The sequence below is a fragment of the Tigriopus californicus genome, chromosome 6 (assembly GCF_007210705.1).
Source record: "Tigriopus californicus strain San Diego chromosome 6, Tcal_SD_v2.1, whole genome shotgun sequence".
NCBI lineage: Eukaryota > Metazoa > Arthropoda > Copepoda > Harpacticoida > Harpacticidae > Tigriopus > Tigriopus californicus.
The window spans coordinates 4,782,737-4,807,317 of NC_081445.1; the positions used below are offsets into that span (position 1 = coordinate 4,782,737).

The 24,581-nt window shown below is 41.8% G+C and overlaps 1 protein-coding gene across 1 annotated transcript; it reads right to left on the minus strand.

Moving 5' to 3' along the window:
• Positions 1–6: 6 nt before the first annotated feature.
• LOC131882367 (uncharacterized) lies at positions 7–16,567 on the minus strand. The gene is made up of 12 exons (XM_059229492.1): positions 16,410–16,567; positions 10,268–10,602; positions 6,794–6,938; positions 6,495–6,654; positions 5,697–5,831; positions 3,294–3,544; positions 3,059–3,206; positions 2,262–2,394; positions 1,920–2,190; positions 1,040–1,559; positions 345–972; positions 7–277 (listed from the first exon to the last, which is right to left on the minus strand). The coding sequence occupies exons 2-12, from the start codon at positions 10,527–10,529 to the stop codon at positions 111–113; spliced, it is 2,820 nt and encodes a 939-aa protein (XP_059085475.1). The 5' UTR covers positions 10,530–10,602; positions 16,410–16,567; the 3' UTR covers positions 7–110.
• Positions 16,568–24,581: the final 8,014 nt, after the last annotated feature.

The following is a 24,581-nucleotide window of genomic DNA, read 5'->3' on the forward strand; positions in this document are numbered from 1 at the left end:
CAGGGTGACGGACCACATTTTTCCTTTTATTTCCTTCACTTGACACGCCCTATTCCTGGCGCGCAAAAATCGTTAAGATACATTTTTAATCTTGAGCACTCCAAACCGGATTATCCAAGATTTTGAAATCCACGTAACCTGGGCAGATCGTATATCTGTGTATTAGCTTGTGGACGATGTACAATGGCTTCCAAGAGGGTGCCCATTTTCCGTTTCCGCATCTTTCGTCGCTCATTGGCCGGATTTTGATGATAGCAAACACCATAAAGCAAAGCACCTGCAATTTGAGAAAAGATTCATTGATGGAAGACTCCTTTGATCACATCTCAGTTCGACAGCATTACCTACAACCCCCCAAACGAGAAAGTCTCCCCAAGCTCGAGGGATCAATGTGGCCGCGATATTCAAATTAATAAAGATGGACAGGAAAGGCAACCACGGGCTAAATGGGACCCGAAATTGTGTGGCTTCACCATTGAGATCGGGACTCCAATCTTGAGGCTGTCTTGAGATGAACACGAACATGGGAAGCACTAGCATCGACAAGATTAGGTTGAAGATTATCACATTGGGATAAGCCGCCACTGACAGGGTATTGAAGACCAGAATTTGAAGCAAAAGACAGATCAGAACCAAGACTAAAGCGATGAACATGCGATAGAAGGTTGTGAGGCTAGGGTTTCGTTTATTGCGTTTGAGAATGCCGTCGTAGGAGTGGAAACTTGGCCTCATAGAAATGGTGGCAATGTCTTGGTAGTTTAGTTGGTCTTCGAGGTCATTGCTCCTGAAAGGTGGTTGCTGTGTATGCGAATAACTCTCGACCACCGCATCGATATCCGTGTCCGAAGATGAGGAAGAACTGCTATCACAAGAGCTATCCGACTCATCGGTTGTTTGGGAGTCTGTCCCATAATCGCTGCGATTGGAACTTTCCGAGGTGTCAGTGGTCTCCAAGGACGTGGAGCTTTCACTCTAAAAAAAGTGGGTCTAATCAAGTTAAGCAGGGTGTATTGTCATCACCTTTGAACAACCTCCTTACCGAATCAAAATTCTCGCCTCGACGTGTCCGGGCTCGTCGTCGTCGTTTCTTGGGACCAAACAGTCGAGCGACAAGTGTGCTTGACCATTTCTGACAAGTCCTCTTTTCGCCCAGTTCCAAGGACCCTCTTGGGTTCGAGGGATTGGCAGGCGGAAAGTTGGGCCCCAAACTTGATTGAGCCTCAATGCCCGAAAACTGGGCCCTCGAACATGACATCGGTGGAGGACCTCGCCTCCAGGCCACAGCCATCAACTTCTCAAAATAGACCCTTAATCTATGGCTGGGTGGGCCGATGTTGTCTTGTGGAACAGGCCAGTTCTCCATGTTGTCGTTTGGGTTATTGTGGGGTGCATGTTGGGCCTCATAACTGGACGTGAATCCAATCTCAGGGAGGGCATCATCGCGTGACAAGATCATCGCCATTGATGATGAAGATGACAGGGCCGCGGAGCCTGGGGCAGGACAAGGTGAACCAGAGGGCTCACGGGCAGCGGCCAACTCGGTCAGTGGTACAGAGATACTGAAATGAGAAAATGCCTCTGCTTGTTCACTAAGCCATGGAGAGGGCTTGTGATTGTTTGCGGTTGACCGATTTTGAATACAAAAACCCAACCTTCACATTGTCCGAAATGAATGATAAAACTCGGGGGGGGATCCTGCTGTACGGCCAAGGCGCGATTTTGAATACAAAAACCCAACCTTCACATTGTCCGAAATGAATGATAAAACTCGGGGGGGGGATCTTGTTTCGTAGCCAATCAAAAGTTATCGTGTACTAGGCTCGGACAATCATTTCATCAATTTGATCAAGAGGCAATATTGGTGGTAGGGCGGACTGCTTTGCTTGTCCCTAGCTTTGCTTGTCTCTAGCTTTGCTTACCACATGGTCCTCTCATGTGTTTCCTCTAGGTTGTGCTCCTTGCGTTGCCGCTTGAGTTGTCTCCTGATGTTTCTGGCTGAGCTCGCACTTGTTCCAGTGTTACGTGAGCCACTGCGATGTCTATCTCTCCTTTGGGTGGTCGTGATGGAGAAAGATTGATCCAAATACTGAACGATGAGCCCATAACGAGCCAAGATGGTGTAAATGCAAATGAACAAGTCAAGCAGGATCCTGGCCAAGGCCGTGGAGAGAAGCAAGTGATTGATGTCACCTGGAACATGGCTCCAATTAGTTTCGTCACAAAAAAGGAGGGGGGACAAAATTAGACCATCCTTCCCTTACCCAAAGTCGTCACTAAAGCTGTAACGCATCCGACCACAACTGATCCAAGAAACGGAGCTTCTCCCACCACATGATGAGGAATAGATCTGGAGAGCCACGGAAAGAGGAGACCTTCCTTTACAAGACATTGAACCTTGAAATGAGAAGAATCACAGTTATTGTCCTCAATGGATGTCCCAACACAATCGGAAGATAAGATCAGACACGTGGTCACACCTGTGAGAGATGCTTTTGAGCTTGCTTTATTTCGTATGTCTTTGTACTTGCCCCTTAAGAACAAAAGACATGAATCAGGAGAATTGATGACCAGTGATGGTTCCATTTGTTCCGATGCCAACATGGAACATCAGGTCTAAGCACCAACTTCTTCTAAGGCTCTCAGTGTTATCTAGCCTACTGGATAGCTTGTTATCTGAGATGGGATCAATTTGTATCGAGCGCTCCCAAATAGAACAAAGGCAAGAGCCTAAAGCGATGCATAAAGTATGACGGACAAAATAGAAGCTCCTTCAAATGTCAGCACGCCGTGTGAACAAGAAAGAAATCGAGGGAACACTTTGCTGGTTTGCGTAGATCTCTCTCTACCTTTTGGCACCCTCCTTCTTAATGACAATTCATTGATATAATGACAATTTTTTTTCTCAAAATGATGAAACAGTTATTGTTCAGAATAGAGCTCAAGGCAAATATATCCTTTCAAAATGGCCAACATTTCATCGCGCTGTTTTTGCAAATAATGGTGCTCGACTACAATTGCTGAGTTCAGACTGTCACAAGGACACGGATTTGATACTAACTTGTTCATGTAGTGGAATTGTCAGCTGAAGCAGGTTGAGACTCAAGGCAATAATGATCAGGGTGGCCATTAAGAGGTGCATCCATCCGTGCCCAATATCACTTTCGAATGCTTGCAAGATTGGAACCTCAGGCAACAAACCCAATGGACTGCAAGAATAGAGTCGAGATTGAGAGGGATTTTCAGCTCTCAGAAGAGCCAACAGACGGCTTTCGTTGGCGATCTGCAGTGATTACCTCATGTTGGCCACGAAAGGCAAGACCAGTCCAATGGCCAGAAAACCCAGAATCAAACCGATTTGTGAGAATCCATTGGCCAACATAATGAGCAGATGTGACGGGATGGACGTGGCTCGAAGCATAAAGGATTCATCCAAACTTGGTCGCTCTTGACCTTCAGTTTTGGTTAAGCGGGACAGATGTGACAAACACAGGGTGCTTCCTGACCCGCTCAAAAGGATTGAGATCAAGCCAATGGATGAAAGAACCTTGAATGGTAAAAAGAAAGCATCACAACCTTAACTTGAATCCATGTTCATATTGGGGAGAGGCTCCGAATCAGTGCCAAAAACTTGTGTTCTTTTAACCAATTAGCGAGGAAAAGGCGCCCAGATTAGGGACTTTTGCAAAAACTTCATGACAAGTTAAAGCACAAACTTTTTTTGAAGTTCAAGGTACATTGGTATTAACAAACGAGAAGACCTGGCCATTCCATCTCCCATTTGTTCCCAGTCATGTGTAAAAGAGACGGTTTTAAAGCTATTTGTGAACCTGGTGGTGAGATGAAGAGAGTCCGTGCAATTTGTTCGAATAAAAAGTGGGCCCAACCAGTGTTTGTGGTCCCATAGTTGAAGCGCAATGACATGGATTAAATATGAAGAGGGGTTCTTTGCATACTTTGTCAGTTTGGTGTCTCCCCACACGCCCATATATCATCGAAGGGATTATGGATCACAGCTATGTTCCTAATTCTTGTTCCAAGAAAGTACCAGTATTTATGAGTTGCACAAGACAAATGTGGAATCAAGTTGGAAAAGCGAAAGAACAGCCTCGAATTGGAAATGGAGTGTGGGAAGAATTCATCTCATGCCATACCGCCTGTGCCCACTTTTGTATGGTTTCAAACGGCATTACGCTGATCCTCTTCAATGGGGCGTTTATAATGGCCTGGGTTGGCATTTGCATATTTTGGTAGTTGGGAGCATTTCTATTAATATGGACCGAAAAGCGCAATACCCAAAGATCTGTTCCAAGGATCCAGGGATCCAAATGGACCAAAGCAAATTCTCCGTCAGCCAAGAGATAATGGCTGGGAAGTATTGAGATTTATGAACCGCCAATGGTTTAAGTCCGTTGAAGAGGGAAAAGTTCGAGTAAACATGCCGGAATCCCCTTGGGCGGAAAGGTCGGATACACATTTTTTGTCCTTTAGATAGGAGTACAATAACAAACCAACTTACCAAATAACCTTTGGGAAATAGCCACAACTCCATTGCCTAAAACTATTAAAGGCAGCAAAAACCTCTTCTATCATTTCAGTCCCCCTTTAAACACCTATTTTTGTGGGCTTGAACGGACAATTTTATTGCTGTTCATCAATGTTGACGTAGATTTATAAAGTGAGAAAAAGGAACAGTCGATCTTGAAAGGTACATTTACAAAGAACCATTGGTATTCACAAAATGCGCCATCCAGTTTATTCATTGGCCCTTTATACGAAAAAATATGCTAAAACACATCATAAAATGTTGACTATATTGCTGGAGTCTGTCCATGAATGATGAGACCCCTCCTGTTAACCAAAAAAAACAATGTTAATGATATCCTAAAAATAATTATGCAGTACATGGAATTTTGAATTATGACAATTGTCCCAAAGAATAAATGCAGGCCAGCTTTGTAAACCATTATCAATCAAAGAAATAAGACCTAAGCTTTGAAAGTGTGTGCTTCTTTATCTGAAGATAATTGTTTTGGTTTTTTTTTGTATATTTGTTGGTTTAATGACACCTAACGTTCATGCTTCATTTCAGATTTTCCCAAAATACCAACGTCTTTATTGGATTGGTTGTATGTAGAAAGGGCAAAAATTGCAATGCAAATCGATTCTCCCTCAGATTGTAGGGTTTTTCTACAAAACACTCAAGATCACATTCCAGATTCGAGCCCTGGCAAATATTGATCGGAGTTCGACCTATCTCCTGATAACTTACTCTATCTGCCCCCTCCTCCCCTTAAAGAAAAAAGCTACGGTTGCTATAGAAACCTAGGAAAACATGTTTTTGTGCAAAATGCTTCCATTTATCAAACGGTTCCGGTCTGAGAGAGAATAGACGAATTATTCACTGCGAGAACGATTTGGGTCCACTTATGGACTACAACGTTGACTAAAACCACCACACTTGATCTCCTCCTCTCAATGTGAAGAATCTAATTAACATCACAAGCAACCCTCATGAATATTGTAGCAGATTACGATCCTATTACATTTCGGTATGGTACATTGCAATTTCTATGCTGATCAAGTTCCACCCTGAATCACTTGTTTTCTCATCAGTGGGTGGTTCGTTGGATCCCCATGGAGCAACGCGAGATTAGAGCGTGTCGGTGAACTACTTGCGCACTTACTCACTCACTCACCCCTTTGGATCCATGGAGCAGAATTGGCTGACTACCAAAGATTTTGGCATCCGCAGAGTAGAACCCAATTGATGTGACCAGAGCGAATCCCAGACCAGTAATGATATTGATCACTCCATTAAGGGTTTTTGAATGCTGCTTCCATCCCAAGAAGACGACCAAGACGAGGAAATCGAGGGATAAGGAGGAAAGAAAAAGAGAGAAAGAGGCTCTGGATTAGGATCTCATCTTACCTACATACATACGTAGTGGTGGGACAATCAATCACGGATCAGCAAACATTATATTGCTTGCCTAGCGCATTCATCCCAAAGCCTTTGACTGGTTCTTAAACACATTGAAATGCAAAAGATGACAAGATGAGCGTTTTTCGGGGATTTGGGTTAAATAACTATCACGGTTCAAGATATTTTAAGTTTGCGAATGAGGATCCGGAATGCACAACGCACCCAATGATGCAAACTGCGTGTGGAAAGATGTGGCAAACTTCCTTCTCAAAGTGACTACTCGAATGCATCGCTCGGCCTTTCTAGCTCAGAGATCCATCCAAGTGTGAATCTAGATCTGTTTCTTCGACTTTAGCCTTGGTTTGACGTTCTCACGACTCCTTTGGCTTTCCGACGCAGACCTTTGATTTTGACGTACGGCCAAGGACATTAAATCCCAATGGAGGGCTGTTTTGCTTTTGTTTCAAAGGACAGCCATCGAATGCTTCTGTACACTAGCGTTTCACCCGAAGGAAACCTGACGGCAACCTGAAAGCCAAGGCACTTCGCTCCCCGTCCCCAATTCACGTACCTCAAATCCACACGCTACAAACAGGGCTGGGATCATAACAACGCCCCCCGCGACAAAGTCTGGAAAAGTACCCAGAAACGGGGTCAAGCCGAAGTTTTGGAGCACGAAGTCATGCATTTGGTGATCCGTCGTCTTATCCACTGTGGCAGTGAGACTACGACTGGAAAATAAAGCACACAAGCGCAAATTTATGCAGAGCTCTGTTCTCCATACATCGAACATGGAAGTTGATCCGTTTGTTTGAACGGGTGGATCACAATGGGCATTGAGCGTGGAACAAAAAGAAATCGAGTGCTTACCTGCATATGGCCAAGAGTCCGATGTGAATTTGAATGTCCAACCACATGAGAATGAAATAGGGAATCTTGCCGAGGACTTGGAAAACATTGGTAATTCTGTCGGTTTTTGCACAGGGCCTGGTTACCAATTCAGTGAGGCAGCATCCTACAAGATAGAGTGTTTTATCTAAATGAAAGTCGCTGCTCATTTTGAGAGCATGAAAAGGAGGAAAAAAGGCGCTGGGAACTGAGAGATTAATTTTAACATTCTATTCAGCTTTTGGGTTCAAAGCGGAACTCGTTCTAATCAGGTTGGTCCCTGAATAAAATTTCGCACAACGGACGAATTGTGGCATATTGTCCGTGGAGCCGAGAATTCAAATGGCCTTTTCAATATTGCATCTTGAAATTTCAGCCTTGAACACGTAAATAGAAATGGGACACGGCTACCTCGAGGGCTGCAAGCCACTTGCCAAGGGATGAAATATACCGGCAAATATGCCTTGTCTTGACTATGGAGAATGCTTTTCCTGATATGAAGAGCGTGCTCTACAATATTGCTGGTATCTAAAACAAAATATACAAGGGTTTTAAAGAAGAAACTTGACTTCAGCTTTCCTTTGTTTTAAAAGTAGGATAGAAAAGGTAAATTTGAATATCACTCCCACACATGTGCAAAGAGTGATTCATAACAACAAAACGATTGTGAATGAACTTATCGTTTCTACGTAAGTGTGTCCTGTCAAGGTGAGAATGAAAATGGATCATTATTGAGATGGGCTGTATCAGTACTCGTTTCGTATCGGCTCGCTTAGCCTTGAAACCCCGTTCCCACCAGAAACCTTGTTAGCTGGGATCACGAATCCCCCAAAGATAGACTGTGCCATTGGTTCCTGGTTTAATATGATAGGTCCAGGTCAATGTCCTAAGGCTCTGGTAAACATTCACTTGAGCCCCTAATGTAGACATTCCAAGAACTTGATTGGCAGGTTGGATAGCTCTGGCCCACAAATGAAACAAGACGTGCTTGAGAGAGCCTTGAAGGCACTCGTTCCCATTTCTCCATTTCTTTTTCTCCTTCTCTATTTCTGTCGAAGAGATTGCCCCAGGGGGGAATTTTCGAGAAGTCGAATGCCCATGGAATCCTAATGTACCACTTCGATGGAGAGATCCCATCTGACTCGAAAGACCTGGAAAGCCACGCGTCAACAAGAAAGTTCCCGAGGAAAATTGCATCTATCCTATATTCCAAAAAAGCCAAAGGAGAGAGGGAAATTCAAAAACTAAGGATTCCCAGGTTCATGTTTATCTTTCGAGCTAGAAACATTGCCAAGCCCAAGAATTCAACTCTCTCTTTCAAGAATTGGCAAGGCTGTAAGAAAGTGCCCAAAGAGATCAAGCGCTTTTTTCCGATGGCCCAAAAAGAGCCCACCAATTGATAAATCCACCCAAAAGATCAATGATGGTGACTGAGGAAGGAGTTCCAATGAAAAAAATCCTGCCTTTTGGAGATGTCTCTCTCAAATGTACGATAGGCTTGGAAGGAATTAGGATTGACGTTGTCACTTGGTGGAATTGGGATGGAGGACACAACGCTCTGGCCTCGTTTCAACCCACGCCTGACCAAGGCCTGTTCGGTGGACTTTCCCAAATTTTATTAGCCATATTGACCTTTTTTCACGTGTGATCCTCGGCCACCTCCAATTTTTGAACACTGCCCTATTCTATAGATATTTAGTATAGAAGGTAGAGTGATTGATTGACAGTGATTTTCAAATCGAAGCAATGCTTCAAGGAACTGTTAGAAGTTTATTGGACCCACAGAGACAAAGGGAAGGAAAATGCACGTGCTCAGAATGAGTCATTCTTTTCCAATGCTCTGTTCTTGCTGAAGTGTACTTTGAACCAGCGTGTGATTTTCTCTCTTAACTTCAGTTCAAGTCGGAAAGTGACTGTTGCACTGACCCACGAACGGCCAGCTCACCAGACTTCGGGGGAAGAGGTCAAAAAGAGGTTCCATCTAGGGAACTTTTCCCCACTGGACTTTTCATGGCCACAATGTCAATTGACGAGAAGGGTCTTGGCCGTGATCGAATGGTTGAACTCGTTTGAATAACAGAATATCAAATACCTAGGCCAGACGTCGCAGATATTTGGTCCCTGAATCTAGAATTCAGCATGAATAGTGTGCTTCAGTGGAACGCAGAAAAGAATTGAAAATTTCGTAGTTCTTGCTAGAAGCTATGGCCAGAGAAAGGCGATGTGACAAATCAAATTTACATCCTCCTGACTTGTTGAAATGAGTCAGTTCCAGTAGGTGTCTGTGTTAGAAATCGGCCTGACATATTTTGTCCACATTTTTTGTTCCAAAAGTGCAATCCTGCAAGTGATCCAAAATGTTCCAATGGTTGCGAAGCATCCCTAGTTTGAGGTTGAATGTCGATTGGTGAAATAAAGGCTTGAGCCTGGTTCTGGCATTGAAGCATGTGACTAAAGGCCAAACCAGCCTTTGGATCACAGCCCATTATGACTGCATTGGCATTGTAGTTCTCTAAGTGCAGTAAGTTCATGCTTTGGGATTGGGGGCCATTGAAAATCAAGGCCCTCCTTCTTGGCACAATCAAATAATGGGTTTTCTTATTGACGTTGAGCGTTTTATCGTCCAGCTTGTGGGCGCAATTTATGGCCAATGTCTCCTTTTTGCAATGCCAGCCCCCCTGATGTGAAGAAAGATTTCCGAAGGTTATTACGCAAAAAAGCGATAAAGCGTCATCCAAAAGGTTCCTTTCATTATCCGGTTTTTTGGCTTGATTTCAATTTAACCTTTTCATCAAATCCTTTCAGCAAGTCTTTATAATACGGGATTTGGGAATGACTTTGCCAGTTAATGTAATGGTACTAATACGATGACAATATAAAAATTCAATCAAATGTAATCTCTAGAATAGATGATCTTTTTGGTGAATATTGCATAAGCCTTGCGTAAGTTGTGTAAACAATCAATGAGTTTCTAGGAACTCAATCGAAACCTTGGGTTGGTCTCTATGGAGTAATAAATCCGGCGGGTGTAATCACAACAAATTTGATTGAGCGCATTTCTTTCTTTACTTTCGTACAAAATGCGGCGTATTTGTTTTGCTGTAAGTACACAACACAACATTAAATGCGATGGTTGTGTGTGTTAGTATTTACTTAGCCAAATCGTCATCATTGTTGAGCGCGCCTAATCTCTGGTAAAAATACATTTTTTTTTATCTCCTGAGACTACATTTGAAATTTTAAAAAAGCCCTCTCTCTCCGAAAGATGGATATTCAACTGTTCATGTCTTCATCACCTTCTTCAAGAAACGGCTCAAATCGGTGTGCACCGTAAATGGTCATGTGAAACCTCGACGCTTTGATCTCTTCCTGTTTGACCGAGGCAAGTTTCTCGAGCTGTTCTTTGCATCCGTGCGAGTACCTCTGTCATATGCAATGAATACCAATGGGACTTACCCGAAATGATACAAGAAATGCCCCCGATTAGGATGGACACCAGAACACTTGGTCCAGTCTCATGGCAAGTGCAGTATCCAACGACCAGGAATATCCCAATGGAACCGTAGCCTGGCCAAGCGTTCTGCACTAATCTGGCCAATTCTGACCACACCCCATGACGTTGGGATTTTTGCTCTTGTCGAATGAAGCTATAGGACGAGGCAGATCTGGGCAGAGGCCCCGTAGACGAAGTGGAGGTTGTCTCGGTCGACATTGCCATTCCTCCAAGATTTCACGATTCTTAAGATCCTTGGGTCCACTGGCTTGGATCACTGAAGGGCGTTGAGAGTCTCCTGAAATTGATCCCATAAAGATTTAATGCTCCATATCGCTTTATCATGGATCACCCCAAGTGATAGGGATAGGTAGACGTTTCGTACAAACTACTATGTACGTAAGTACGTGTGCAGTAGTATTGTAGATGTCGTGCTGAAGGAACTTTCCATCGCTGACTTTGAGAAACAGCCCAAGTTGTGAAGGAAAAGTATTCTTATTTTCCCACTGATGTGAATGACTCAGGTGGGAGGAAGCACAATGGGTTGGGAAATGAGCCATGAAGTGCACAAATGGGACTGAACCTTCTTTTTGTGGCCGTTTGGCCGATGTTGTATGCATTTGTGGAATGATATCTACAAGATAACTTAATGGAATAGAAAGGGGTCTCTTCCATCTCTTCCAAAGCTTGAAGGGAGCCACCAATTCGTACATTCTACTAAAGGTACTACGTGAGAGGAGCTGTCACCCACAGGAAAGGGGTAGAGATAAATAGTTATGGAGTCATCCTCTCGAGCAAAGTTGTATTGCTTTGTCTGATTGTGTGATAATGGTAAAAACTCTAGAACCTGGCAGCAACGAAATGCTTAGAAATTCTGTCCCAGGGACGAGTCAGAGTTTTTCCAGTCATTGTGAAAAGCCGAAATCCAAAAGCCTGCTGTTCTCGTACCTACTTATACAATGTATGGCTTCGCGTTATCCAGGCTTTTGTTCGAGAAATGAAAGAGAAAATCTCGAGCCTGCCGAAGAGTTCTGACTCGTTCATGAAAACCAAGTAAGAAATGCAGATTGTAGTGATCTAAGAATGAATACTGCTTTTTACAGCTCATGGTCAGCTAAGCTAGGTATCCACTTGAAAATCGGGCGTCAAAGCATCACTTTTTTTCTAAATACGCAAGCGAGATGTGATGACAGGAAAATTGAGTATTTTTTTCGTAGATCCAAAAATAGCCCAATTACTTGTCTCATTTTTTGATCTGTCAATTTGGTCTTAATAACTTCTCAATCTCTTTTTAAATTCGATGAAAGTTAAGATATAAAACATTGGCCTCCACTTGTAGCTCTCTTACGCCACACGAAATATGGTTTACGTTCTGCACTTCAGAGGGCGCTTTGTGACTCAGCCTCTACAAATAAAAGGCCGATTGGGCCGATTCCTCTTTATTGAATTAAAATGCGTTTGTGTTGTTTTTGGTCAATCCTATTAAAATCTTGTGTATAATTAGTGACCCGAGGCGCATAATGTCCGGAAAAAGAAATCGCTTATCATGTCATGTCGCGAGTAGTTTATTTAGCAATCTATTGTGCCTCTTCCCGGTTTGTTTGGGCTCGCTGATGTTGCAAATAAGGGCCCTTATTGATGAGCAATCTATATAATAAAAAATCTATTAAACATATCACTTATGAGTTTCTTCATTCCTCTCTATTATCTGTTCCTTGTCAGATTAGCGTTCCCGTGTATACTATGTATAGTATATACACTGTACTCCTTGGCGCCATTCTTTTCAGGACTCGTCAGCTAGCTCTGGTTATTTTCAATCTGTGTGAAGTGAAAGAGAACTGCCATAAGAGGAGGAGGAGGTGGAGGTGGTGGTGGTGGTATTGGAGTCTCCACCAGAAACCAAGACTCGTGCTCCCTTGCTCCTCTCCAGTCCCCCCCCCTCCCCCTTCCCCAAGAGGCAGTGCTTGAAAAGGATACTCTCATTGTTATGTTTATAGGGCACGAAGGAACGAAGGGACGACTGAAAGGCTCAAATGGGTACCTGGCACATTCCCCTATCATTTGGTTTGGGCCTCCTCTGAATCGGACATGAAGTACCACCCTTGCTCAAAATGTAAAAGTACCGTACATATTTGGGGCTCAACAAGATTCCTTAACTCAATATGAACGGCCCCCGTGGATTGGAAACCTTAAGCGTAAGAGTAGAACGTGCCTTTTGAGGCATTCATTAAGCCTATTTCCTCATCTGGGAGTCGATATCTGTCGTCTGTGTGAATAGACATTGCTACACCGTTGTAGGGAGTTAATTAGAAACAGGCCTGGGAAAGCCCAAGCAAATGAGTGGTGGTGGTAGTGATGGGTGGCCCTGGGGAGACCAAGATACCAAACCCACCTTACCTCGATGATACAACCATAACTGCTGAAGGGAAATGTGGGAAATAAATCCGTGCCTGATTCATTTCATACATGCTTCTGCATGTCTGTGCCAACGAGATGGGGGTATTGGGCTCAAAAACGTCTGTCTGCATGTGCACTTGGAACGAGGCAAACGAGCTCGACTTTTTCGCTTTGGAACAGAGATATCTTTTCGGCTGTAGGGTCAGGATGATTTATTCGCCTTCCTCAATTGGCTGCTACGTAAATTTTTGAGCTCGAGATGTTGGAAGTATTTTCAAGATTCTCTATGGTGTAGCCTCTGATAAGACCACAGTACTTTGCATCAAGCCTTTCATATCAGAAATGAATAATGGACCAAAAGCTGCGAAAGACCAGACCTTAGATGTTATTTGGCCGCCTTTGGGGTAATCCTGCGGTGTAGTAGTACATGGGTTAGGGCCAGGTTGTGATACTGCCTCCTCTGCATTACTTTGTATAGTTCCACTCTGACGAACATTTTCCGGTGAGGGTTTCCCAAAGGAAAGGGGCTGCAATACTACACGTATTTCCTCTCAGTATTCAAGGCAAAAGTTGCCCCCTTACTTTTGGGGGAGGTTCTAGAGTTATGGACCGGTTGATGACAAGGTTTGAAGATAAATCGTGAATGGAAATATCTAAATGTCCATATTTCACCTCACCCGTGATAAATTGACAACTCCACTTGAACATAGAAGGAATTCGAAGTAAAGTCATCTTTTCACAGTTCCAACCATCAGATCTCAATTAACCTGAGTGTAATAAAGCCTAGTTAAATATGAATAGCACAAGGAATTTTCTCACATGTGCCATCGAAACTCGGATTTCACCCACACGAGAGAATCGGAATTTCGAAAAGGATGAGAAAAAAAAATGTAATATAGAAAATCGTTACCTAACTCGCATTAAGCGAACAAGCGGTTTCTGAAGGTTTAGCGTTCTATGGAACGACTACCCCCTTATTCTGATTTATCAGAATTGATTTTTTTAATGAAAGAAGCTATTGGTTTCAGTGAATACTGCTCTTATCAAGTCCATGCTTCGTTCCTTGGATATGACAGGACTAGCAATGGGTGGTAAAAAATTATCCTTGAATGCCGGAATAATCTCATGTTTTGTATTATCAATGAATGTGGATTATATTTAGCATTAGAAAAAAAGTATTGTCGAATAAACAAGGATAATCAAACGGAAGGGATGAAATATGGAGCCTTATGAGAGTCTCAAGGCCACCGAATGATTTTTTTTTTAGAAAGGTACATGATAGAAATCAAAATGATATTGTGGTATTGTATAAAGTATTCTATTATCATTATTCTCTATTGTGACAGATTTGTTACTGGACTAGTGGTAGATTTAGGGCGGATTTACAATAGGATGGAAAACCGAGATTGAATCCGGTTTGAGGATTGAAGTAAGACTAGTGCTGGGGCGAGTTTTTGGTGTATGTTTTTTTTTGTTGCAGTGAAAAGCTGGAGTCCTCTGTAATACTCAAGTCTTTTGGCGAACTACTGCAACTTCAATCCTCAAACCGGATTCAAAATCGGCTTTCCATTCTAGTGCAAAGTCGCCCTCACAGCTTTAGATAAAGGCGTTTTTCCCTACTACGATGACTTCTCAATTGAAGTTTTGGGTTAGGGTAATTTTGAACTCGTTTTTTTTCAACCTTCATTTCCATCCAAAATATTTTTCCGTGGTCACCCACCTCTGTATACGTAGACTCGATACCTATTATTCCAAGTGTAATAAATTGAGAACTTATTTCAGTTTGCTCTGATTAGAATCCAGGAAACCTGGAGACATAACGAATCAAACCTCACGTCCCAAGAGTATTTAGAGGCGCCACCACCACCACTCAAGTCACAGACTTGGTCCCCTGTGATGTCTGGATCCATTTCCGAGAAACGGTAATCGAGAGAAGCCAATCGTTTGCTGCTCTTGACAGGTCTTCCAAGCAACTTAATTACATAGAAACCACTGTCAAAGACACTGACCAAAGGTTGGAAGAGCCTTCAAAACTGGTCGCTTTCTTTTCCCGCACCTAAGACTGGGAAAGCTTTTAGAATAATGAACACCAATCGTGGTACAAAGGCATTCATAATCGAGCCTTCAACACGTCTGGAGCCGGGTTATGTCAAGTCAATTTGGCACAGAGGTAAAAGTAAAATAAAAGTCTTTTTCCGTTTTTGCTTCCATCAGAAAAAAACAACAAAATCTACCAAAAACAAAAGGCCAGTTATGATGATAACCGGAGTTAGGTCAACAATCGTTCTTTTTGTCTACAATTATCCTTAATGGTCTTTGTAGAAACGTGTCATTGATATTACTGACAATAAAGCAACCACAATCTACTGACTCGCTAATTAGGTTCCATTATCTAATTGACAGGGTCAGGCGCCATTATGAGTGTTTGTAACGAGAACCATGGAATTCGTCCCAAGCTATCTGATCTGATCACAAGCAGTGTCAAAATATTGGAATGATTAGTCGATGAAAAATGCAGCAGCCTTCGTCGTCATAATTGTCCGTCGGTCCAGTTCTTGATGTTAGGAAATTGAAAGGCTGTGAACTTTCAACGCTTTGGAATGGACTCATGCCATCCAATTATAACATAGTACTCTATTAATTGACGATTGATATTGTGCACGCGCTATATCTTTCTCGGGCTCCTTCATTGTTTAATTTGCTTCCCTTTAGTATTGGTAGGGAATACGTAGGCCTTGTTGATCCGGTTGCATCTTTCAAGTCAGACTTGGACAAATTTTTAGATACCCGATTTATTCCCAATTCAACCCTACATTCAAGGACTAACTCGGTCTGCCCATTCAAACCCTTTGGTAGACCAAATATCATATAAAGATTGAAAGGTAAAAAATAAACAAATTGCAATCTTTCATTTCAATAGTGCTGGGGATTATTTTCCCTGTGGCGGTTAGAAAAGTCAGTGAAAAAAACAAACCAAAAAAGAATGATATGGTGCTTAACCCTGTCATCTTGTTGCCGGATTGTCCATCACCAAAACTCATAAGTCCCCTTGAGCTAAATGAGCCATTAAACTGGAGCTAATGGGAATCAAAATGGGTTGACAAAAAGGTCCTCTTGATAACTAAATGCAGAGCCGTGACTTTGTACAATAAGGATCTAATTTGTCATCACGACTGCTATTAATATGATAAAGTCGTTGTTAAAAGGCTTTTTCCTGAATCACATTTGAATTGCGTAAGCAATCTGACCTCATCACGATTCTTCGTTAATCACGAGGCCAGTATTTAGCGAAACGCAGACCAAAAATGTTCTCTGTGAGTTTAGTAACTCCATTTCATGGACACACTTCATGCTCTTATATCTAGTTATTGTTTTAGCTAGCTAGATTTTCTTTCCTACATTGAATCTGTTCTGGTAGAACTCCTTTGAGTTAGATGAGAAGTCGCCCACCAACCCAGTCGCATCAAGCCATCCATTCATCTCCCGGGGGTTTGGAGGGTCATTTGGCCGGCTATAAGTTACTTTGCAGTCTGCATCGTGCCCCCTTGTCAACTTTTCTTTCGTTTCATGTGGCCAAAAGTTAATCTGGGTTATGGCGAGGCTGCTCACATCAAAATCGAGATAAGAAGATGGAACAAGGCCCTCCAATGTGTGAGGGCAAAAAACAGCAACCAAACCATGGAATAGAGCAAGAACGAACTTACTTACCATAGGTTCTTATCTTGAGTAAGACGTTACAGTTTTTCCTTCACTCCCCGTTTTATTCCACTGCCTCTTCGCGAGATCCTCCAAAGCGAACTGAACGAAACGAGACGAAGAGGGACGGAGAGTAGACAGACAAACCAGGCAACCAACCAACCAACCACGGAAACAAGATTTGAGACCAGTGTACGTACAATACGAACGAACGCACGGAACGGACGAGGCTCTAACGAGAAGAAGGAGAAAGAGACGGGGATCATCAAAGAAGGCCAACCAAGGAGGATCCAATCGTCCAAAGGGGATCACACGCTAAGGATCCTGTCGTTCATGAGAACGAGAACGAGGTTAGTAGGAGTAGCAGTAGTACTGGTGGTGGTGCTATTGGCAGTAGTGAGGGCAGCACAATGAGCGGCCTTTGCATGTACGCATAAGTGGAAGCTCATCATGAGCGATTTAAAGATGAAGAGGCTCCATTCAAAGATGACAAGCTTACACGTCTTATCCATCCATACCTTCTTCTTTCCTTTAACAATGGAGAATATAGAATGATTTTTTATGTTTTCCAGAGAAGTGTTGAAATATGATAATTGCACAAAGACTCTTTCTTATGACAATAAACAAGACCTGGAATGATCTTCAACATTAATAGGAACATTGGACAACATTAAATTGGGCACATTTACGTAGGTCTAGCCCACAACCCCAAAGCTGTTTTTCACAGAAGGACAAAGACTTAGCTTTTTAAATTTCCTCGTTTTCAGTCTTCCCTTTCATAAGACATTCATGTGTACGTACAAGAAATTCAAGTGGCAAGTTGCAAATGGAATATCAAATTGAACTTTTTCGCTAATATGGAATACCTCAACTTTTTTTTCTCAGTTTTTTTCAGTTCGCTCACCATCACTGTCAAGCATCTTAACATTCTGTTGCCCATGGAGAAAAAACATTCAGTTAAATTTGTATTGCTATCAACTCTTGTACCCGGTTGTAGCCCAAAAGGATTGGGCCGATTCTTCAAGCGCCCTGGATCTGGTCTTCGTGCGGAACGTCTGCCAGGAGGTTTGACCACGCCTACAGCGCCATGTTGCGGCTAAAGGGGCTCATAATGTATAAAATATTTCATTGAGTAAGATAAAAGAGCAACATGAAAAAATTAAATCCAAAATCAAAAGTGAAACACAAAAATTATGCCAAGTATAAGGAAGAAAACTCATTCCGGGCCAATCTTTTTTTGGGACACGTGGAAAACTAAATTGCAGTCATATCTTAAATGAAGTATATAAAGTTACGTCCAACTTAACGAATCGGGTTGTCTGTGTCAAAGACGTTGATTGATAGCTTGTAAATTCGAACGTCGGTTACAATACGTACCTCAACAGTACGTTTAGACATGAACAACTGGAATATGGACGGGGACGGTTGGTTTGGGAATTAGCTTTTCGCGATTGTAAATCGCCCAACGTTCGACACGCGTTTATCCAATGCCTTGCTAATTCCAATGATATAATCACCTCAGCAAAACGGTTTCCTATTAATAAAATCACACTTGTACATAGAGTTTGAATATATAAAAAACTTCACACGAACTTACAAACAGAATGGGAATAAACGTTAAGTTTGGCGATTTAAGATGTTTGGATGTGTATATACACTTCACCTCTCACTTGTCCTTCCACGAAGTGTTCTCTCGTCGAAAGTAGAAGCAGGAACGCAAGTCGGGGTGCTAATTACTAAGTTGCCCCTTTACACATTATGTTCTTCTTCAAATGAGAATGATCCCAGACAACAACAATTACTCATTTCAATTTTCAGCTCGATCGAGCGACTGGATCAAAAGTAATGCCGTCTCAAAAGGCACTACAAAGCTCTTCAATGAATGAACGAACTAGCCCTCTTGTGGTAATTGATTACCAGAAGAGGGCTAAGTCATTCATTCTGTGCTTTTATGTACTGCACTTTGAGAGGGCATAACTTTTGACCCAGTCGTTTGATTGAGCTGACATTTGAAATACGCAATCGCCGGGATCTGGGGCCAGCCTTATTTGAAGAAGAATTTAATTCATTGACTCGAATTGGAGTTGCTAATTTTCAACCTTACCATCCCCGTCCATACTCCAGTGGTTCATGGTTTAGACAACATGCCCAGCCAAACTGCGCTGTGCATGCATCAACTTTTGACATTGATATCATCTTAGCTTCTAGTCTAAGCAAATATCATTGGGATATTTAGCCAATTTGATAATGCGTTCACTGATTAACGTCAAACACGCTCATTTAGTAGGGTTTTGTAACACAACTCGCTCAAAATCACTCTATTATTGAAAATTCAATGGGCCTTCCCAAAATGCCAAAAATCAAGGTGCCGGACCACATTTTTCCTTGAATTTCCTTCACTTGACATGCCCTATACGAGGCCATCTGTTATTGAAGTTCAGAAAAAAACATTGAAGCCACTAAGATCTAAAATTATTTGACCGGCAATAAGTATCGTCATGAGTTTGGATGTAGCTTTAAAACCTTCATTCAAAATTTGACTACAGTTCAGTTGTAGTCAGTCTGTCTTCCTCTGATACCATTGAAACTGAGTTTTTATTTTTGGCTTGATACTGTTGTTGGTGCTCAGCGGAGTAAAATCTACTAAATGGGATTTCCCGGTGAAGATGAAATGGTTCTCTACCAAACAACGGCAATGTGCTTCAACACTGGCCGAGATAGATCTTTGCCTGTGGCAAGACACGCCCTGATCTTTCAAGATGTCAATCGTACCTTCATAGTAAAAAGTTAGTAACTGTTAAAAGCAAGCAAAATTAGGATAAAAACCAATTGACGTGCTCCTTCGATTGGCTAAAGACATCGAGTATTTACGAACTAGGATACCAATTTTTTGTTAATGAATGATGACGCTTCGTTCTGAAATTAAAAAACAGCCAAAGAATCTAGATAACTGTCGTTTGTCAAATGGCCATGACGTCTGTTTAAAGTTCTAGTAGATTGCGTGCTATTTAAATGTGACATATGATTGCTGACTTTTTGATCCAGTGTTTTAATTGCGAGTCAGAGGAGAGCTAGCTAAACATCCTGTCTCATCGGATATGTTATATTTTCATTACTCTAAATAAATTTCGTCGCACTGATTATCACTCTCGGCCCAATTTGGGTGTCAGGGACGCCAATCTAGGGGCTATCCACTAGAGAAATGGGAATGAGAAGAGCTGGGTTTGAACCCATGAACCCGAGTACAAAGAGTTCGCGCATTAGTCATCTACGCTATACAATTATTTCCCTTATTTCTTTTTCTCTTGTAAACGAAAGAATATATTGGTAAGATGGAGCATGGAGTCTAGAAGACGTTTCAGTTTTGCGTTGCCTCTGAGTTGAGTACTTCATGAAAAAGATGGAATTCATTGAGCACTCTCTCAACGGGAATGCATCGGATCAGGAGGTAACGCAAAGCCCTACAAAACCTCGGTTGAAGAAGTTCGATCTTCGACCGAGCTTTCCACTCCATTACTGACGTGCCCCATGGATAGAGCAAGGATCCCTGTCACTAGCACTTGTTAAAGGTCTCTCTGGATAGAGTAATTTACGCTTCATAATCGGACACGAGTTCGCCGCCACCCTGTACGTATATTGATGACGAATGAAACGAAGATTACATAGCTTATGAAAAGAGAAGAAATAGCTCCAGACGTTTGCAAGTTTCCGTAACTACATCAAGGTCACAATGCACATGTCTATTTCTTTATAGGGGTGGATTGGGTCGGGGAACCACCGTGTACGTAGAGGAATCTTTTTCCCTGAGCATTCCTACTCTATGATAACATTGAGACGGATCATATAAGTACTCCCATTCACAGTTTCCACTTTTCAGCCCACAATTGCTAAATGAAAGCCATCACCTATTTCAACCCACTGTCATTTTCGACCGAGGCATCATCAACTGTGCAAAAATGAGTTAAATTGTTGCACCAAATGTGTGATAGAATATTGTGCGTACACTTGTCCAACTTCCCAATCAACTTTGCACTTGATGGTTCTTGGTTCAGCCATGAGGAAGTGGGATTTGTCGAACATTTACCGACAACTTGTATCCGTTCTAATAGTGGGGATTGTGATGTTTTTGGTCCAATTCGTAGCCTCTCCTGCTCATGACAAGTCAGCCAAACACCTCCGGACCCGTGGCTATCACCCGGGGGTCAATTTCCACCCTAAGGACAGAGCACGTGGTAAAGAGAGCGCCTTTGTGGAAGATGATCAGAATCTTCCGCTTCCGTTTCCGGATGAACGAGATTTTGGAATCAACTCCAAGGAAGACGATAAGAAGCTGATGGGCATTGGAGGCGAAAGCCATCGCCAATCTCCGACCAAGAACGAAGGAAAGTTGAAAGACTGGTGGAAGAAATCCAAGATGAACGCAAAGAGGCCTTGGGATGACCAGGATTTAGGTGTGTGGGAAAACTTTGACGAAGATGATGAAGATGGAGATGATGCAGCGGTGCTAAACCAAGAAAATGACCCTGTTGAACGGGAAGAGACGGTATGACTCAAGGAATGAAGAAAACATTGATTTGCACTTGGACGATGGACGATTAGTACAAGGTTTCGTGAACCCAGGTTGTAGGTTGCAGCCTTTTAAAATGTTCCAAACTAGCCCATATCATTAGACCCAAGGTCGTAAATATGGTGAACAAAAAAGGTGATTTGGCAACAATTAACATGTACTCTTGTGCCCAGGCAAAGGCTGGCCTTCCTTTCCAATAAATACTTTCAATAACGGCTATTAGGTTTCAAAAAGTATGGTCCCAAAGCTCTTTCTTTAAGCAGTTAAAAAACTTAGATGTACTGTAACAAGAGCTTAGAGGAAGGGATAAGAGAAGTAAAGGGTCAGTGTTTCTTTCTCAAACTTTCTTCTAAATGGTGTGAATTAAATTGAAACAGGAAAGTCCTTCAATGTTGTTCATTAACTTAGAATTATCATGATTGTGATTGGTGATGTCTGAATGGATACCAGAATTGGCTTGAACGGTCTTTTGATTGCAAGATCAATAGAATGCTGGGAAGCTAAGGGATCATCTCCAGGCTTTAGGTGTCTGAGCTTGTTGAAATGTGTGATATGTTTGAAATGAAAAGGTTATTACGGGAAGCAAACAGAAGGGCGCCATAATTCCTCACCATGAATTACGTTAGATTAAAAATTTTCTAGATCCAGCCCTCTTAAGAGAAGATCCAATGTCTGAGGATTATGTCCAGTTAGATAGTGCCTCTCCTCATCAGTGTCAGGACGCCCAAAAAGATTGCCAATGAGGTTGAATGAGCTTGAATGGTGTTTGGCTTGACAAAGCCCAATAATTTTCCACCGATGGACATTGAAAAATGAGGAGGTCCAAAGGATTCCCATAATTACAAAATGTGAACCTCTTAAAATCAAGTGGAAAATATGTGGTCTAGAATTTGTACACGCGAACAAAACAATTTACCTCAGTCGATGTCTACATGAGTAGATAGAAAGATATTAGGGGGTTTAAATCAGAAAGGATTTCACATTTATTTTAATCATTATGTTATCACAATCCACATTATGTCAGGGAACCTCCCTCCCCCTCCTCCAATCTCCCGTTCTCTCTCCCACTTCCCTCCTCCTTCCTTACACTGTGACATGAAAGTAATTGCCGGTTGCGAGAGACTGGGTAACCACTTCTGGTAAGCTTGGTGGCTAAGTTGGTAATTGGTGGTGAATGTTTATTCAATACAACTACACACCTTATCAAAAATATATCCGCCGATAAATGCAGAACTACTTCCTTGGTTTAATCACTTCTAAATTTGATATTACCCCTGCTTTCATAATTTATCCTTAAGAGTCAAATGTTTTTTAGCATTGTTGTTTTCTTTCAACATGTTGATTATGGCAAAGAGTAAAACTTATGTCTCTCTATCCGAATAAAAGAGAATATCAACTGAACAGACCAAGAGGGAAAGATGATGGTTTCGAAGAGGAGTAACCACGGATATTCCAAGATTAAACAAGCATTATTTAATGCCACTCCGAAGCCTATACAGCAAGACTAACATATCTGCCAGAGCTGATGAAAAGAATTCCAGGGGCTTCAGCATCAAATTTCCGTGGGGTTGTTGTTAATTGTTTTGTTACTTCTCTATCATGTTCTAGAAACCAAATGCATTGAGGGTAAATTTCTAACCCCAAAAGAAAAGACTATTCTGGTGAACTGTTTTGGCTTTAGAATGATTGCTGCCAAGTTTTAAATTGTAACTTGGGTTTTTGAGCATATTGTCATAAAGTTCCAGGAATAATTAATATATCTCTTTTTTTAGTGGCAGTTTTTCAAAGACATCAAAGTTGCCTTGTCATATTAGGTACTTCAAATCATTCTTAAGCAAAACTCATTGACAAATAGTTCTTCAATGCTATGACAGTATAGTCAACACGGTCAAGGATTGCGTGCTTTCATAACGTGCTCACGAATATGTAACTTGTTAAAGACTTATTTTTGTTCTTGATATCATACTGTTGCTTTCACTGACTAAAATGATGCAGGAAAAATGAAGAAAAGGACTTTTCATTGCCAGGTAAGGAATAAGTAGTATTTTCGGGTAGCCCTATTCGTACATGATCAACGATACAAGGCCCCCATTGGGCTCTTTGCCGTTGTATCCTTCGCCTTAAAAGCTACCAATAGTACAGTAGAGGAGGAATGTAGGGGGAAAATGAACAATGAGTTTGCCCCAACCCAACCTCGGAAGCAACCAACATGGTGGAACAACAAATCCAGCCAAATCCTGCTTTGTTGTTGAAGTTTGCCGTGCTTCATGCTCTTGGGAGATGGCTTGAGTTTGTTTACTCATAAAGTTGACAGTGCGGGTTTTAACAACTTTCTTTGAAAGTGGCGAGTCAAACACGTTTGAATGGTTCCTGTCCCCACTCCATGGAACTTTCCGCCATTTCAATCACGCACCACTTATTTTTGTTTCCATTTACTGGACCAGGTTTTTTCAAAGATGAACTTGCTGGAAGAATGTTGCATTGGTGTGAACACGCGTGGATCTGCATTTTGATTTTCAGTTGCCATGAGAATGCCATTAGCTTGTAATAAGTTGTCAGCCCTACGTACAACAAATAAAATATCAGTGCCATATTTTTGTTCATTCACAATACATGAAATGCTGTAAACATTATAAACTCTCTAATGATAAATTCGACAACAAATCCGTAAACAAGTGCCGTCTTTAAAAAGTTGCCTGGTTAGTTTTCAACGTACTGCAATAATTTGGCTCCCAACATGCAGGATCCATTAGCACGAGTACGTACAATGAAAACTTTAGATTGACAACTCAAGCAAACTCCGGCAATAACATTTGCCCATTGAGGGAATGAATCTGCAAAGATACTGACCCACACTCCCCACTATGCCATTATTTCATCACTTAGTAGAAAACACTTGGGCTCGTGTAATCCAGGAGTGTAGAAGTCGATTGCCGATTCCTTTTTTGGAATCCAAAATCTAAGTCTGAAGTGATAAACCCCTTATTGCTCTTGTTGTCCAATGAAAAAACGGCTTGACCATCAAAAGTTCATTATATGTTATGGAAGCGGAGACCCACCTCGTTTAATGATCATCTCGACTGTTTTACGGACTCTAAATGGTACTACCTTATTACTTACTCTTTAACTTATTGAAGTGATATCTAGTCCAACAACCAAGTTGTTCACTCTAGGGCAATCAAGCGAATCTATTAGGTATTAATAAAAGTGTTTCAACTAGCAGATGCTAAACTCGTTACTAGAATTCACCTTCACAGCCGTATTACATTTACCAATTGTTACCAGCGTGTATGAAACAATTGTCACAAGTTGTTTAATTAATGATAATGATCATCATTCCCTCTTTATTTTCTTTGGTTTTGAAGCCAAGCTGCGGCATCCCGGGAGAGCAAAGAAAGGTTCCGACTATTTGAAGGAAGAGGAACATGACGAATTTGAATGTGGATTACTTCAAAAAGATTTAGCTGATTCGAATCAGATAAGCAGTTTGTTGTCAGACCTGTTCAGACTCCTGAATTGAGTGCAAGTGGGAAATACCACTTAAGGGCCAAAGGAGGTAATAGCTTTAGCTCTGTTTCGTGCACGCCCTATTTCGCCAGTTATAAAGAAATCTCAAA